General features: G+C 44.4%; 1 protein-coding gene across 1 annotated transcript in view; it reads left to right on the top strand.

Moving 5' to 3' along the window:
• The window catches only part of LOC135056040 (myosin-16-like), a 580,471-nt gene that overhangs the window by 67,385 nt on the left and 497,072 nt on the right, over positions 1-16,014 (top strand). The window contains exon 4 of the mRNA XM_063960763.1: positions 1,495-1,585. Coding sequence (XP_063816833.1) covers positions 1,495-1,585 — 91 coding nt within the window. The remainder of the gene's footprint in view (positions 1-1,494; positions 1,586-16,014) is intronic.

Raw genomic sequence — 16,014 nt, 5'->3', positions numbered from 1 at the left:
ACTGATATCAAACAGTCATACTACACTTACAAGCAGCAAGACTGTTGTAAGAAAGCTATCTTGTTAGAGATTAAACTGATAGGAGGAACGCGCTCATTGAGAAATGTACACTAGTGCTCTGTAAAGGCCTATGGGAGGAGTTGCTCTGGTTGGCCGTTCACAGCATTTCCCATTCACCCATGTTTCTTGGATACTGAACACTAGATAGCCTTGTCAATGAGATTTCATTGTCCACTGAAAGCTCTCTGTCTATAAAATGTTTTGGTATATCAGGAGGGAGTTTCTGGGTACTTGGAAACCTCCTTTGAGTGTACCACTGAGGCACTGTGAGTATTCCAATCTGCCTGTAGGCTCCTCCAAACCAGAGACACATAGATGAGCAGCAGATGGAGAACGACAATGAAAAGTTTAACTGTCCCTAGTAAAACACCTTCTAGGAAGTACATTTCTGGTTCTAAAATAATGTCATCAACATAATTCACAGGTCCCAAGCTAGAAAACACTATAATAGCCAGTGACAGTCTCCATGGTATTATGGTTAAACAATGATTAACATTTCTGTAAATATTGCAGTTTGCAAAAACAGCCATGTAAAAGGTCCAGTAGTTATCAATGATTATCTCAGTATATTGTTTCTTTAATTTTAAATGTTTAAGAGCTCAATGAGTTTTAATAATTACAAGCATCTCAAAAAAGTTCCTTCATTTCTATTAAAATTAGCTTGTTCAAAAATTTAAATTACGATTAGATACTGTACATTATTATTATTATTATTATTATTATTATTATTATTATTTTATCATCTGGTTTTTAAGTGCTTAACAATATTTTCCCATTTCTATTTCTATTTTTATTTTTCATGTCAGTACAACCGTTTAATTCTAAAACAATTCTAAGCTGTAAAAAAAAATACAGCAGTACAAAAAGGTTGATCAGCTTATTTTCTATATATATTTTTATATACATGATCCCTCTGCCATTCTTTGCAAAATGACAAGATTGACATGTTCCATCTACCAGTATGAGCCAAAGCTTTGGGCTCTTTAATTGACAGCTGGACTTTCCTAGATATAGCTCTTTACTCTTTATAGTTTTACTGTGTATTCATTATTTTCCATTCAGTGTTTCTTTTGTTAGCTTTTCCCTGACACAGGTATGTGAAAGATTAATTGGCACTTATGACAATAAATAGTTTTATGCCTTTTAAGAGAATTCTTCAGGTAACATCAATGCCAGAATACATCGGAACAGGCAGCTTAAAAGTGAGTTTTCCAGAAAGGGAATCAGACTTGTGCGGTACAGTAATAGCTCTTTTAAGTCAAATAAGACAATTATTATCAATATATTTTTTTTACATACATATATGTTTTCAAAGCTTCAGCCTCCGATCAACTGTAATCCATATGTTGCTAATATAAAAGTACGTAACACTAATGTGATTTAACACATTGCCATTTGTGAGCAAAAATCATATAGAATTTTGTTTTTTCCTAGGAAGGATTTAGAAATCAGCTCCCTAAGTATGAAATTACAGCAGGAATGTGCGATGTGCTTGGACCTACAGAAGAACAACAAAAAGAACCTGGTAAGTCAGTTTTGGGCTACACGTTAATCTGATAATTTACTATGTTTATTTTTACTTCCTTATTTGCATTATTTCTCATTTTTGAGCAGCCCACGTCTCTCTTATGCTTTCAGTAAATGAGAGCAGTATCAGTACTGTATATCATGCATTTGGCTGTTGTGCTCATTACCTTAATGGAAATAGAATGTTGAGGGGAATTCTGAGATGTTAGGTGAATGTGTGTTCTGCATTGCTGAAATATTTCTCCATGGTGACTGAACAAATATCAGCGCTAGGTAAAAGGAAGGTCTTACATGATGGGTAGGTGACATTGTATTTGTTTTGAATTTCATTGTGATTCAGTCTAATTTAGAATTAATGGGAACATATGCTGTACTTGGAGAATGTAATATTTGTGCTTGTGGCTGTAGGTAACATCAGAATCAGAAGCTCTAAATGACATCATTTGTAAACTTAGAAAATATAAATATAATTGTTGTGGTTAAACTTAATGCTATTACTTCTAGAACAGTATTACGGGCAAGTACAAGCTTTTTTCACTGCGATGACTGAAAATTTACTGTTTTAATGACATACCAGTAAATTTATGAAAGGTTGGAAACTCCGCTCCCTGCCCCCTTAATTTGGGTACACATATTACCGATCACTCGGCAGATCAATTTAAACGCTCTCGACCAAGTAGTGTGTACCCAGTTTGACCTCCTGTACATTGTATAATTGTACAAAAAGGTTTTGTTCTCTTATGCAGCGCCTATTGGATTAGCAGCTGGTCTTTCCCTCGTGGTGTACACCTGCACCAATAATCAACATATACCAACAAATGAGGTTAAGCTCACAGCGCTGAACCCAGCAATGGAAATGTATAAAAATCACAAACACCGTGTTCAGGAGTTGTTTCAGGGGTTTCCCATAAGTGTCTTTTTCCTCTCTTATAGACTGACACTTACTTTTTAACCCCTTGGAGCGTTCATCAAAAGGTTTCTTTTTAGGTGTCCCTGATTCCTTCAATCCTGTTCCCACTGTTCAGACCCGACTCAGCGCATCAGCAGTGATACAGACACCATAGGGATATAAGATGGGAAAATTCCCAGCAGGGATATTTAATGTATGAACAATATAAAATGTGTCAAGATAATACGTCCTATTAAAACAATGTGACAGATGGAGAGGATCGTACCCGCTGACGGTTGAGGCTGTGCGCTACCGCTGAGAGGATCCGGAGTATCTCAGCGTGCTGTTCTGGCAACAGCCTCAGACATGCAAACGGGCTGTATTCTCCTCACGTCCTTACGTCACAGTCCAAGTCCTGCAGGACTTGGACTGTGACGTAAGGACTTGAGGAGAATACAGCCCGTTTGCATGTCTGAGGCTGTTGCCAGAACAGCACGCTGAGATACTCCGGATCCTCTCAGCGGTAGCGCACAGCCTCAACCGTCAGCGGGTACGATCCTCTCCATCTGTCACATTGTTTTAATAGAACACATTTTATATTGTTCATACATTAAATATCTCTGCTGGGAATTTTCCCATCTTATATCCCTATGGTGTCTGTATCACTGCTGATGCGCTGAGTCGGGTCTGAACAGTGGGAACGGGATTGAAGGAATCAGGGACACCTAAAAAGAAACCTTTTGATGAACGCTCCAAGGGGTTAAAAAGTAAGTGTCAGTCTATAAGAGAGGAAAAAGACACTTATGGGAAACCCCTGAAACAACTCCTGAACACGGTGTTTGTGATTTTTATACATTTCCATTGCTGGGTTCAGCGCTGTGAGCTTAACCTCATTTGTTGGTATACATTGTATAATTGGATTGGGAGGTCGGCAGTTTAAATATTAAACTGCACATAAGATGCCACCTCCTGATCCCCACTGTTGAAGGAATCTTTTAAGTGGTTTATCAGCTATCGTCCTGTATCTATACATTCGTCGGGCCAATCAGCCAACATTGAGCAACTGGTCCGATGATTTTATAGCTGTGTACCCAGCATTACACTCTTTCTTTATCTTTCTGGATTCAGTATGATTTACCGGCAGACGGGATGCCAGTGGCATCCCGCCTGTTGGAATCCCGGCAGTGAGTGTTCTTGCGGGCTCGCTGCTCTCGCCGCGCTTTGGGCCCAGTGGCTCACTTAGCTTGCCACGGGTTCTATTCCTGCTCAGTTGGTGGCGTGGACCCACCAACCGAGTGGGTATACTGGGCGGCTGTCGGGATTTAGTATGTCGGTAGTTCACTGGCTGTCGGGAATTGAACGCCGGGATCCTGACAGCAGGCATTTTAACTGCATCCCATCTTTCTCCCTATTATGCTTTATTTATTTATTTATTTATTTATTTATTTATACAGTATAACGCTATACTGGTTGCTTTCATTACTTCAGTCTTTGGAGACAGCAGATTAAAAGAAAGATTTCCAATATGAGAATGAATATCGAGGGATAAAATAGTTATTTTTAAAACCTAATCAGACAATTGCATGACGTAATATATTTTTGTACATATTGTATATATTATTGTAGAAACTGGAGCATCAGCCTCTGATCAACAGACTATTTGTATTCCGTATGTTGATAATATACTGGAATATGTTATGCTAATTAGGACAAGTAGAGGTGACTTCATTTAAATGAAACATTAGAGTGGGATTTTAAACTGATTTACAAGCATAAAATATTACTTTAATTCATTTATGTATTTTCTATATTTCTCTAAAGATTAAAGTTAGTTTTTGCATAGTTAGAAAACCTTTTAAGATACTGTTTGATAAAAGGACTCAAGGCATTGCTGACATATCCTACATTAATAACTGTCATGCATTTGCCCACCTGCCTATTGTATTGTTGTAATGACCCATCCTCAGTGAAAACCTTTGATAACTGTCTGAATGTGTTTATGTCTGATATTCTCCAAGATCTCCTACGACTCCGCCATGTATTGTACTGTACTTCTGATAATGAATCACAGAGATTTCAAAGTGTAGCTGGTCCTATCTTGCCTGGAGCATACAGATGTGCCATGACATCGGTGGATGGTAGAACAAACAAAATATTTAAAAATAACAAAAGATTTGTGGGATTTTCATCTTGTCTGACAAATGTCAAACTTTTATAAATCTAACAACAACAACAACAACAGAATATTACATGTGCTCAGGAATATCACAAAATAGTGGGCTGCACTGTGGGTGGTGCAATGTTTTACTTGCCAGCCTCACAGCACTGAGTTCTTGGGTTCAATTTCCACCAAGGCCTTATCTATGTGGAATTTGGAATTTGTATTTTCTACCTGTGCTTTTGAGAGTATTCTGGTAGGTTAATTGGGTTCTGATGATAAATTAAACCTAACGTATGTGCAGGATCGTTTATAGGGCCGGGCGAGCCGTGCAATCACATTGGGCACCTGTGGCCACAGCCACTGTCTGCTGCAGACAGTATTCCACGCGGTCTGGCAGTCCACATGGAATACTGTTGAAAATGTCCCACCTAAAAGGGTCACCACCTCAGAGGAGACACTTCTGAAGGATGCTAGAGGAGGAGGTGGCCATTTTTGGAGGGACATTTACTAGAGGCTAAAGGAGGCAGACACGAACAGTGCAACAGTGCTGGGACCGCTGACCCACGGGGAGGGGGGGTGCTGGACTCAGAGGTGCATGCTGCAGTTAAAGATGGCAGCGGCATCATGAAACCCCTGACAACGAGCAGGCTAGTGTGGCATAATTTTAAGGGGCATTATTGTGTGAGGTATAATATGGTGTCAGGAGCATAAATATGTGGTGCATAATGTGGTGCATAATGTGGGACATAATTTGGTACAAGGGGCATTATTGTGTGGGGCATACTTTTGTGCAAGGGGCATTACTGTATTGGGCATAATATTATGCAAGGAGCATTACTGTCTGGGGCAAAGTATGGGGTCAGGGGCATTACTGTGTGAGGCATAATATGGTGCAAGGGGCAATACTGTGTGGGGCATAGTATTGTGTCAGGAGCATTTCTGTGTGAGGCATAATATGATGCATAAGGCATTACTATGTTAGGCATAATGTGGCGCAAGGGGCATTACTGTGTGAGACATAACATGGTGTAAGGGGCACTATTGCGTCAGTGTAAAGTGGTGATTTCCTGTAAGGCCACCCCCCCTTTTTTGTGGCATGCAGATATCTTATTGTTACAATGTCTATGGGGGGGTGCATTTTATAGTGTTCACACTGGGAGACAAACATGTGGTGGGGTGGGGATTGATGTGAATAACTAAATATTCTTTGTAAAGCGCTGCAGACTATGTAGGAGCTATAATATAAATCACCATAAGTATGCAGCCACTGGCCTCGGACTGCCCAGAAAACAGAACCGACACCCCATTTTTTTAATCACTGATCATCACCGCTCCTTCCCCGCCTCTTTCCCGTCCCTAAATTCTGAAGCATGTCAATCAGGCTGCAGCTTAGGAGATACTGCGACCATCATTTCAGAAACACGTCTGAACATGCACTGTACAGATCCTGAACATGCGCAGATCATCTAACATTGGAGATGTATGTAAACCATTGAGATTGCGTACATCTCTAAATTAGTCCCCTGGGACCTTATTCAGAGATGGAAGCAGATATGTGTCCATCTCCTCACATACTGGGGGCCACCCAGCACAGGGCAAGGCCCGCCTTGGTCAATCACACTGTGACCGCATCCTTCCATGATAAGGCCACAATGTGTAAGGTTGCGTACGCACACTGCGGCCAGTGCGCAGACCACCCGAATGCAGCTGCTGCGTACAGACGCGTGGCTGCGTTCGAGTCTAAATGACCCACTTAGTCAGCAGTGCAAAGTGTGTCATGTTACAGTATTTATCCATGAATACCAATATGATGGTAAAACCTTTGGAAACTGTAATATCTGTGATGAAATCTAGAGACATGTCCCTCCAGAAACCAGAAAGTACTGGCAACAGATGAAGTACTATAGACCACATGGTGATGAATAAGAAATCCTATTTCAGGCACACACAGGACAATTACTATCACATTGTTGAACAATTTTAGCAATGAGTATTGGCAAAACCTGAGTTTTATACGTATCAAGAAGTTCATCAGTAGTTGAATCATGAAACTGTTGCACCACTAACATTTGTAATGTAGCAGTGGAACTTACAAACAAGACACAAGGAGGTAGATGTCAGTGACGTGTGGTGGGGTGAGGCAGGTGAGGCAGAGCCTTTCCTGCCATACTAACGTTTGTGCCAGAGTTTTGACTGTATAAAGTATATGAAAAATACAAAGATTATGTTTAAAATATCTTCTTTGTATTATTCTAATAATTTTTATAGCCAAAACTCTGGAGTAAAAAGTCTATGGCATGGGAGGCAGTGCCTCACCTGGCTAACTTTTTCGCACATCTCTAATCAAAACTCACAAATTTTATACTGCTGCACCTGTGTATAATGCCCAGATGTACGTTTTGGCTCATATATTGCATGTAAATCTGACTCTGGTGCTAGCCAGTGCCTCCTGAGCTATTTAGCTCACCGCACGTCCCTGGTAGATGTAATAAGTACCATTATGGGGGAGAATTGGCATCAGCACACATTATGTGCACTGATACCAATTCTTCCCATATATGAATGTGCCAGTGTGCGGTACATGATAGGGTAGCTATGCGCCACTGTCTATATTGGCACTGTCATCTACAAGATAGTGTGCTGATGTGCGAGGAAATGTATGAACAGCCAGTGGCACTGACAGTTCCGACACCTGCAGCTGTCGATTTTGACAGCTGCAGGTGTCGTTGCCCCATCACCAATGCAGGGACAGCACTGTCCCTGACAGTTGCGACTGCCGCTTCGGGCTGCACAGGAGATCTCACGATAGTAGCAAGATCTCACGCATGCCCAGTGGAGGTAGCCAAGAGGAGGGCTGATATGCTGTTGACTCTTGCAGGGTTCACCGGAGGTGGGAGTTTTCGATCCCCACTTTGGCAAATGACATGTTTATACATCTCATCGCTGCTTCATGCTCCGCCTCCGTACAAAGGCAAAACAGGAAGTACTATATCCGCACGATCCGTGATAAGGTATCTGCCTTTGTACACTGCTCAAAAAAAATAAAGGGAACACTAAAATAACACATCCTAGATCTGAATGAATGAAATATTCTTCTTAAATACTTTGTTCTTTACATAGTTGAATGTGCTAACAACAAAATCACACAAGAATTATCAATGGAAATCAAATTTATTAACCCATGGAGGTCTGGATTTGGAGTCACACTCAAAATGAAAGTGGAAAAACACACTACAGGCTGATCGAACTTTGATGTAATGTCCTTAAAACAAGTCAAAATGAGGCTCAGTAGTGTGTGTGTGGCCTCCATGTGCCTGAATGACCCCCCTACAACGCCTGGGCATGCTCCTGATGAGGTGGCGGATGGTCTCCTGAGGGATCTCCTCCCAGACCTGGACTAAAGCATCCGCCAACTCCTGGACAGTCTGTGGATGTCCCAGATGTGCTCAATTGGATTCAGGTCTGGGGAACGGGCGGGCCAGTCCATAGCATCAATGCCTTCGTCTTGCAGGAACTGCTGACACACTCCAGCCACATGAGTTCTAGCATTGTCTTGCATTAGGAGGAACCCAGGGCCAACCGCACCAGCATATGGTCTCACAAGGGGTCTGAGGATCTAATCTCGGTAACTAATGGCAGTCAGGCTACCACTGGCAAGCACATGGAGGGCTGTGCAGCCCCCCAAAGAAATGCCACCCCACACCATTACTGACCCACTGCCAAACCGGTCATGCTGGAGGATGTTGCAGGCAGCAGAATGTTATCCTTGGCATCTCCAGACTCTGTCTCATCTGTCACATGTGCTCAGTGAGAACCTGCTTTCATCTGTAAAGAGCACAGGGCGCCAGTGGCGAATTTGCCAATCTTGGTGTTCTCTGGCAAATGCCAAACGTCCTGCACGGTGTTGAGCTGTAAGCACAGCCCCCACCTGTGGACGTCGGACCCTCATACCACCCTCATGGAGTCTGTTTCTGATCGTTTGAGTAGACACATGCACATTTGTGGCTTGCTGGAGGTCATTTTGCAGGGCTCTGGCAGTGCTCCTCCTGTTCCTCCTTGCACAAAGGCGGAGGTAGCGGTCCTGCTGCTGGGTTATTGCCCTCCTACGGCCTCCTCCACATCTCCTGATGTACTGGCCTGTCTCCTGGTAGCGCATCCATGCTCTGGACACTACACTGACAGACACAGCAAACCTTCTTGCCACAGCTCGCATTGATGTGCAATCCTGGATGAGCTGCACTACCTGAGCCACTTGTGTGGGTTGTAGACTTCGTCTCATGCTACCACTAGAGTGAAAGCACCGCCAGCTTTCAAAAGTGACCAAAACATCAGCCAGAAAGCATAGGAGCTGAGAAGTGGTCTGTGGTCACCACCTGCAGAACAACATAGAAACATAGAAACATAGAATTTGACGGCAGATAAGAACCACTTGGCCCATCTAGTCTGCCCCTTTTTTTTATCCTTTATGTAATCTCAACCCTTTTTGAACCTTAATTCTTTGTAAGAATATTCATATGCCTATCCCAAGCATGTTTAAATTGCTCTACAGTCTTAGCCTCTACCACCTCTGATGGGAGACTATTCCACTTATCCACTACCCTTTCTGTGTGTTAGGCGCCGGGGTCCGCAATGTCCGCGCGGCACGGCGCCTAGCAACTAGGGACGCCGTGCGCGTTCAGCCGCCGGCTTCCTAGCAACGCTAGACGCCGGGCGCGCTGAGCCGCACGGACCCTAGCAACGGGGACGCCACGGGCGGACCGCGTTCCCCGTTGCAGGGTCTAGTTGCACACACACTTGTCTTCTGGCCGTGCAGCAAGGCAGCTGCACGGCATTAATACCAATCAGGCTCTGAACAGCTGATTGGAGGACTCCCTGCTAAATACCTGCTCAGTGCTGCACACAGACGACGGTAATAGCTTCCTGCATGCTGCTTTGGTTTGCTGAACGTCTGTTCCTGTCCTGCTGTATCCGGTCATTCCTGTCCTCAGAAGTTCTGTATCTTGGAGTTGTCATCTCATCCCAAGAAGTCGTTTGGTCCCCTGTTGTCCTCAACGATCACCAGAGAATATTGTGTGGTGTTCGTGAGTTACGGCTCTGCCGTATGTTGCGGCTCAGCTGCTTTATCTTTATATTCTGTTTCGGAGCATTTGCGGAGGGTTCCGCTTCCACAAGTCCTCTCCGGAACTCGGCGGTGCCGGGTAGGAGAGTGGACAAGTGGATATTTTGGTTGTCCTTTTCCCTGGCGGTTTTTCCGCACATATTCTAGTTTTTAGTTTCTTGTAGCCCCTGGCCTGGTTGTTTAGTCAGAGGGCCCCTTGTTATCACCCTGTCTCGGATTTCCCTTTGTCTCCCATTAAGACCTGAGGGGGCATCGGAGTTGGGCAGACATAATCCGCCCTTCAAACGCGGCTGCCATGGGCTCAAGCAACCATAGTCTCGCAGGGGATTTCTGACAGCACGGGCGAGACAACGGAGATAGGGCGCCAGGGGCTATTTTCCATTCCCGCTCCCTTCCCCAGCATTACGTTCCAGTGCTCCGGTCCTCGCAATAAGATCTCCTCAGACGAGAGTGCTGGAATCATAACATTATTACCGGCCAAAACCAAAAAAAAAAAAAAACTAAAATTAAACAGGGTTTAATTTTTTCTCATTCAGTTTTTGTTAAAGTTTTTTGGCCTCATGAATCCGACAGGTTTAGGGCCAAATCCTGGCCAGCTCTTAGTCAATCAGATTCAAGAACTTTCTCAGATGGTTCAGGATCTTTCTCTTCGGGTGAGGTCGCAGGAAGATCTTTTGCGAGCCTCCCCAAAGGTAGTCCCTGAACCAAAGATGCATTTGCCCGACCGTTTTTCTGGTGATAGAAAAGATTTTTTTAATTTTAAAGAGTCCTGTAAACTTTATTTTCGTTTAAGACCTACTTCCTCTGGTACTGAATCTCAGCGGGTTGGGATTATTATTTCTTTACTCCAGGGGGATCCTCAGACCTGGGCATTCGGTTTAAGAGCAGAGGATCCTGCGTTGTTGTCAGTAGACGCTTTCTTTAAATCTTTAGGGCTTTTGTATGATGACCCAGATAGAGAGGCGTCCGCTGAAAGTCAGCTGCGCGCTCTCAAACAAGGTAGAAATCCTGCAGAGGTTTATTGTACTGAGTTTCGCCGTTGGTCGAACGACTGTGGCTGGAATGACCCAGCCCTGCGCAGTCAGTTTCGCCTCGGCTTATCAGAGTCTATTAAAGACAGTCTCCTCCAGTACCCCGCTCCTGAGACTCTCGATAAACTCATGGAGCTTTCTATTAAGATTGATTGTCGTCTCAGAGAGCGGAGAGCTGAAAGAGGAACATCTGTAAGGTCAAGTCCTTGTGTTTATTCCATTCCAGAAGACGTCGAGGAGCCCATGCAGATGGGTCTCTCCCGGCTGTCTTCTGAGGAAAGGACCAGAAGGCAAAATTCCGGTCTTTGTTTGTACTGTGGTGGTAAGAGACATTTTGCTCGTAACTGTCCGAACAAGTCGGGAAACGCTTTGACCAGGTGAATTGTGAGGGGGTTCACCTAGGTCTGCAGCTTATCTCCTCGAATAACTCTCTTTTAGTTCCAGTTAAGGTTTCCTTTGACAGCCTCAGTTCTTTGGTGTCGGCTTTTGTTGACAGTGGAGCTGCAGGAAACTTTATGGATTTAACTTGGGCTAAGGCCTTAGGCATTCCACAGTTACCATTGGATAGGTGTGTCACCATGCATGGCTTAGATGGGAGTCCGCTTTCCAATGGGGTTATTACCCACCGTACACCTCCCATAGTACTTACAGTAGGAGCCTTACATTCCGAAAATATCGAATTCTATCTAACACATTGCCCAGCAGTTCCAGTTGTTCTGGGTCACCCTTGGCTGGCCTTTCATAATCCCACCATTGATTGGCGGTCCGGGGAGATTTCCCAATGGGGTACATTTTGTGCTAAGGAGTGTATTTCGTTTCCAGTCAGAGTCGCAGCTATCATTTCAGAACTCATTCCTGGGGAATACCAGGAGTTTGCCGATGTATTCTCCAAAGGCAATGCGGACATTCTGCCTCCCCATCGGCCTTATGATTGTGCTATTGAGCTAGTTCCTGGTGCCGCATTGCCAAAGGGGAGATTATATGCATTGTCCGGGCCAGAAACTTCGGCTATGAATGACTATGTTCAGGAGAGCTTACAGAAAGGATTTATTAGACCATCAAAATCCCCTTTAAGTGCTGGTTTTTTCTTTGTGGAGAAGAAGGATGGCTCGCTTAGACCATGTATAGATTTTAGAGCCCTGAATAAGATCTCAGTTAAAAACACCTATCCTTTGCCGTTGATTTCTGTACTCTTTGATCAGTTACGTTCTGCTGTGATTTTTTCTAAAATTGACCTGAGAGGAGCTTACAACCTCATCCGAATTAAATCTGGAGATGAGTGGAAGACGGCTTTCAGTACTCAGTCGGGTCACTACGAATACCTGGTGATGCCGTTCGGCCTGTCTAATGCTCCAGCAGTTTTTCAAGACCTCATAAATGATGTGCTCCGTGACTTCTTAGGGAAATTCGTGGTCGTTTATTTAGATGACATCTTGATTTATTCTGAATCGATGGAACAACATATCACCCAGGTGCGTCTGGTTCTTCAAAAGTTACGTGAGAATCATTTATATGCCAAGCTGGAGAAGTGTGAATTTCACGTCACGGAAGTATCTTTTTTAGGGTACATAATTTCCCCTCAGGGATTTTCGATGGAACCTAAGAAGCTCCAGGCCATCCTTAATTGGGCGCAACCCACCAATTTAAAAGCAATTCAGCGCTTTTTAGGGTTTGCGAATTATTATAGGAGGTTCATTCATTCTTTTTCTGACCTGGTTGCTCCCATTGTAGCTCTGACAAAGAAAGGAGCGGATCCTACCAACTGGTCGCATGAAGCTGAGTTATCCTTCCGGGCCCTGAAACAAGCCTTTGTCTCAGCTCCAGTCCTAAGACATCCTAATCCGGAATTGCCCTTTGTTGTGGAGGTTGATGCCTCAGAAGTTGGAGTGGGGGCCGTCCTTTCTCAAAAGGATCCGGAGTCTCTGGAGTTACATCCTTGTGCCTTTATGTCCAGGAAATTCTCCTCTGCTGAATCCAATTATGACGTTGGTAATCGGGAGTTACTGGCGGTAAAGTGGGCTTTTGAGGAGTGGAGGCATTGGCTGGAAGGAGCGAAGCATACTATTTCGGTATTGACTGACCATAAGAACCTGCAATACATTGAATCAGCTAAACGGCTTAATGCCCGGCAGGCACGTTGGGCATTATTTTTTACTCGTTTCAAATTTATAATCACTTTCAGGCCTGGTTCCAAGAATACTAAAGCTGATGCCCTGTCACGTAGCTTTCTTCCGGTTCACAATAACAATCCTGTTGTTACCCCAATACTTCCATCTCCGGTCATCCGGGTAGGCCTCACACAGGATTTATTTACCCAGTTAAACCAACTTCAACATCAAGCTCCTAGATTTACTCCTGCTGGTCGTCTTTACGTTCCTGAATTTTTGAGAGCTACTGTTTTAACTGAATTCCATGACAACAAAGTTTCAGGGCATCCGGGAATCACTAAAACATTGGAGTTAGTCTCTCGCTCAGTATGGTGGCCTAGTATTTCTAAAGACGTTAGGGAATTTGTTTATTCATGTCAGGTTTGTGCACAGCATAAGGTTCCCCGTTCCTTGCCTATAGGGCAACTTATGCCCTTAAGTGTCCCTCTCAGGCCATGGTCTCATATTTCCATGGATTTTGTGGTTGACCTTCCCCTTTCAGCTGGATTCCGAGTCATATGGGTGGTAGTGGACCGTTTTAGTAAAATGGCTCATTTTATTGCTCTTCCCCGATTGCCTTCTGCTCAAGGGTTGGCAGTTTTGTTTCTCCGCCATGTGTTCAGGCTTCATGGGTTGCCCACTGATATTGTTTCTGATCGGGGTCCACAATTCGTCGCACAATTCTGGAAATGTTTTTGTGCTTCATTAAAGATGAAACTGTCGTTAACATCCGGTTACCACCCACAATCCAACGGGCAAACCGAACGAGTTAACCAGTCATTGAAACAATATCTGCGCTTGTATTCAGACAAACTCCAGAATGATTGGTCCGAGTTTCTTCCTTTGGCTGAATTTGCTTACAATAATTCTTGTCATTCCTCCACTAAAGAGTCTCCTTTCTTTTCAGTTTTTGGTTTTCACCCCAGAGCTAATTCTTTTTTTCATCATTCTCCAGTCTCCTAGCTGGCATTGACCTCCCATCTCAGAGCAATTTGGAAAAAAGTGCACCTTGCTCTCAGAAAAGCGGCCTTTCGAGAGAAGAAATTTTCTGACAGGCTCCGACGTCCTTGCACTTTTAAGGTGGGAGATAAGGTGTGGTTGTCAACTCGCAACATCAGGCTTCGACAATCCTCGGCTAGACTGGGACCCAAATTTATTGGACCATTTCTTATTATTAAAAGAGTCAACCCAGTTGCCTTTCGGCTACGTTTACCAAGATCTCTCAAGATTGGAAATACGTTTCACTGTTCCCTGTTGAAACAATACGTTTCTTCCAGTAGATTTCCTCTGAGGATCTCTCAGGGTAGATCTCCAGTGGATGTACAGGGAAAACAGGAGTTCTTGGTAGAGAAAGTTCTTGATTCCAAATTGTCCTGGGGTCGGCTTTATTTTTTAGTTCACTGGAAAGGCTATGGTCCGGAGGAAAGGTCTTGGGTCCTAGATAAGGATCTTCATGCCCCTAGGCTCAAGAGGGCATTTTTTCGGGAATTTCCTCAGAAACCTGGCTTTAGGGGTTCCTTGACCCCTCCTCAAGGGGGGGTACTGTTAGGCGCCGGGGTCCGCAATGTCCGCGCGGCCTGGCGTCTAGCAACGCTAGACGCCGGGCGCGCTGAGCCGCATGGACCCTAGCAATGGGGACGCCACGGGCGGACCGCGTTCCCCGTTGCAGGTTCTAGTTGCACACACACTTGTCTTCTGGCCGTGCAGCAAGGCAGCTGCACGGCATTAATACCAATCAGGCTCTGAACAGCTGATTGGAGGACTCCCTGCTAAATACCTGCTCAGTGCTGCACACAGACGCCGGTAATAGCTTCCTGCATGCTGCTTTGGTTTGCTGAACGTCTGTTCCTGTCCTGCTGTATCCGGTCATTCCTGTCCTCAGAAGTTCTGTATCTTGGAGTTGTCATCTCATCCCAAGAAGTCGTTTGGTCCCCTGTTGTCCTCAACGATCACCAGAGAATATCGTGTGGTGTTCGTGAGTTACGGCTCTGCCGTATGTTGCGGCTCAGCTGCTTTATCTTTATATTTTGTTTCGGAGCATTTGCGGAGGGTTCCGCTTCCACAAGTCTTCTCCGGAACTCGGCGGTGCCGGGTAGGAGAGTGGACAAGTGGATATTTTGGTTGTCCTTTTCCCTGGCGGTTTTTCCGCACATATTCTAGTTTTTAGTTTCTTGTAGCCCCTGGCCTGGTTGTTTAGTCAGAGGGCCCCTTGTTATCACTCTGTCTCGGATTTCCCTTTGTCTCCCATTAAGACCTGAGGGGGCATCGGAGTTGGGCAGACATAATCCGCCCTTCAAACGCGGCTGCCATGGGCTCAAGCAACCATAGTCTTGCAGGGGATTTCTGACAGCACGGGCGAGACAACGGAGTTAGGGCGCCAGGGGCTATTTTCCATTCCCGCTCCCTTCCCCAGCATTACGTTCCAGTGCTCCGGTCCTCGCAATAAGATCTCCTCAGACCAGAGTGCTGGAATCATAACACTGTGAAGTAATTTTTCCTTAAATTTCCCCTGAACCCCCCCCCCCCTCCAGTCTCAGTGTATGTCCTCGAGTTCTAATATTTCTCTTCCTTTGAAGAATGTTTCCCTCCAGAACTTTGTTAAGACCCTTGATATATTTGAAAGTTTCTATCATGTCCCCCCTTTCTCTTCTCTCCTCCAAACTATACATGTTAAGATCTTTTAGCCTTTCCGGGTAAGTTTTGTGATGCCATGCACCATTTTAGTTGCCCTTCTTTGTACACTCTCTAATGTATTTATATCCTTCTGGAGATATGGTCTCCAGAACTGGACACAGTATTCCAGATGGGGCCGCACCAATGACCTATACAGTGGCATTATCACTTCTTTTTTCCTACTACTGATTCCTTTCCCTATGCAACCAAGCATCTGACTTGCCTTTCTCATTGCTTTGTTGCATTGCTTTCCTGCCTTCGAGTCACTTGAAATAGTGACTCCTAAATCCCTTTCCTCCTCAGTAGTTTCCATTATAGTACCCTTGATACTATATTTAGCCTTTGGGTTTTTTTAGACCTAAGTGCATGATTTTGCATTTTTTAGCATTAAACTGTAGTTGCCACGT

Source organism: Pseudophryne corroboree, chromosome 3 (genome assembly GCF_028390025.1).
Source record: "Pseudophryne corroboree isolate aPseCor3 chromosome 3, aPseCor3.hap2, whole genome shotgun sequence".
NCBI classification, from domain to species: domain Eukaryota; kingdom Metazoa; phylum Chordata; class Amphibia; order Anura; family Myobatrachidae; genus Pseudophryne; species Pseudophryne corroboree.
This window is presented reverse-complemented; position numbering and strand designations above follow the sequence as displayed.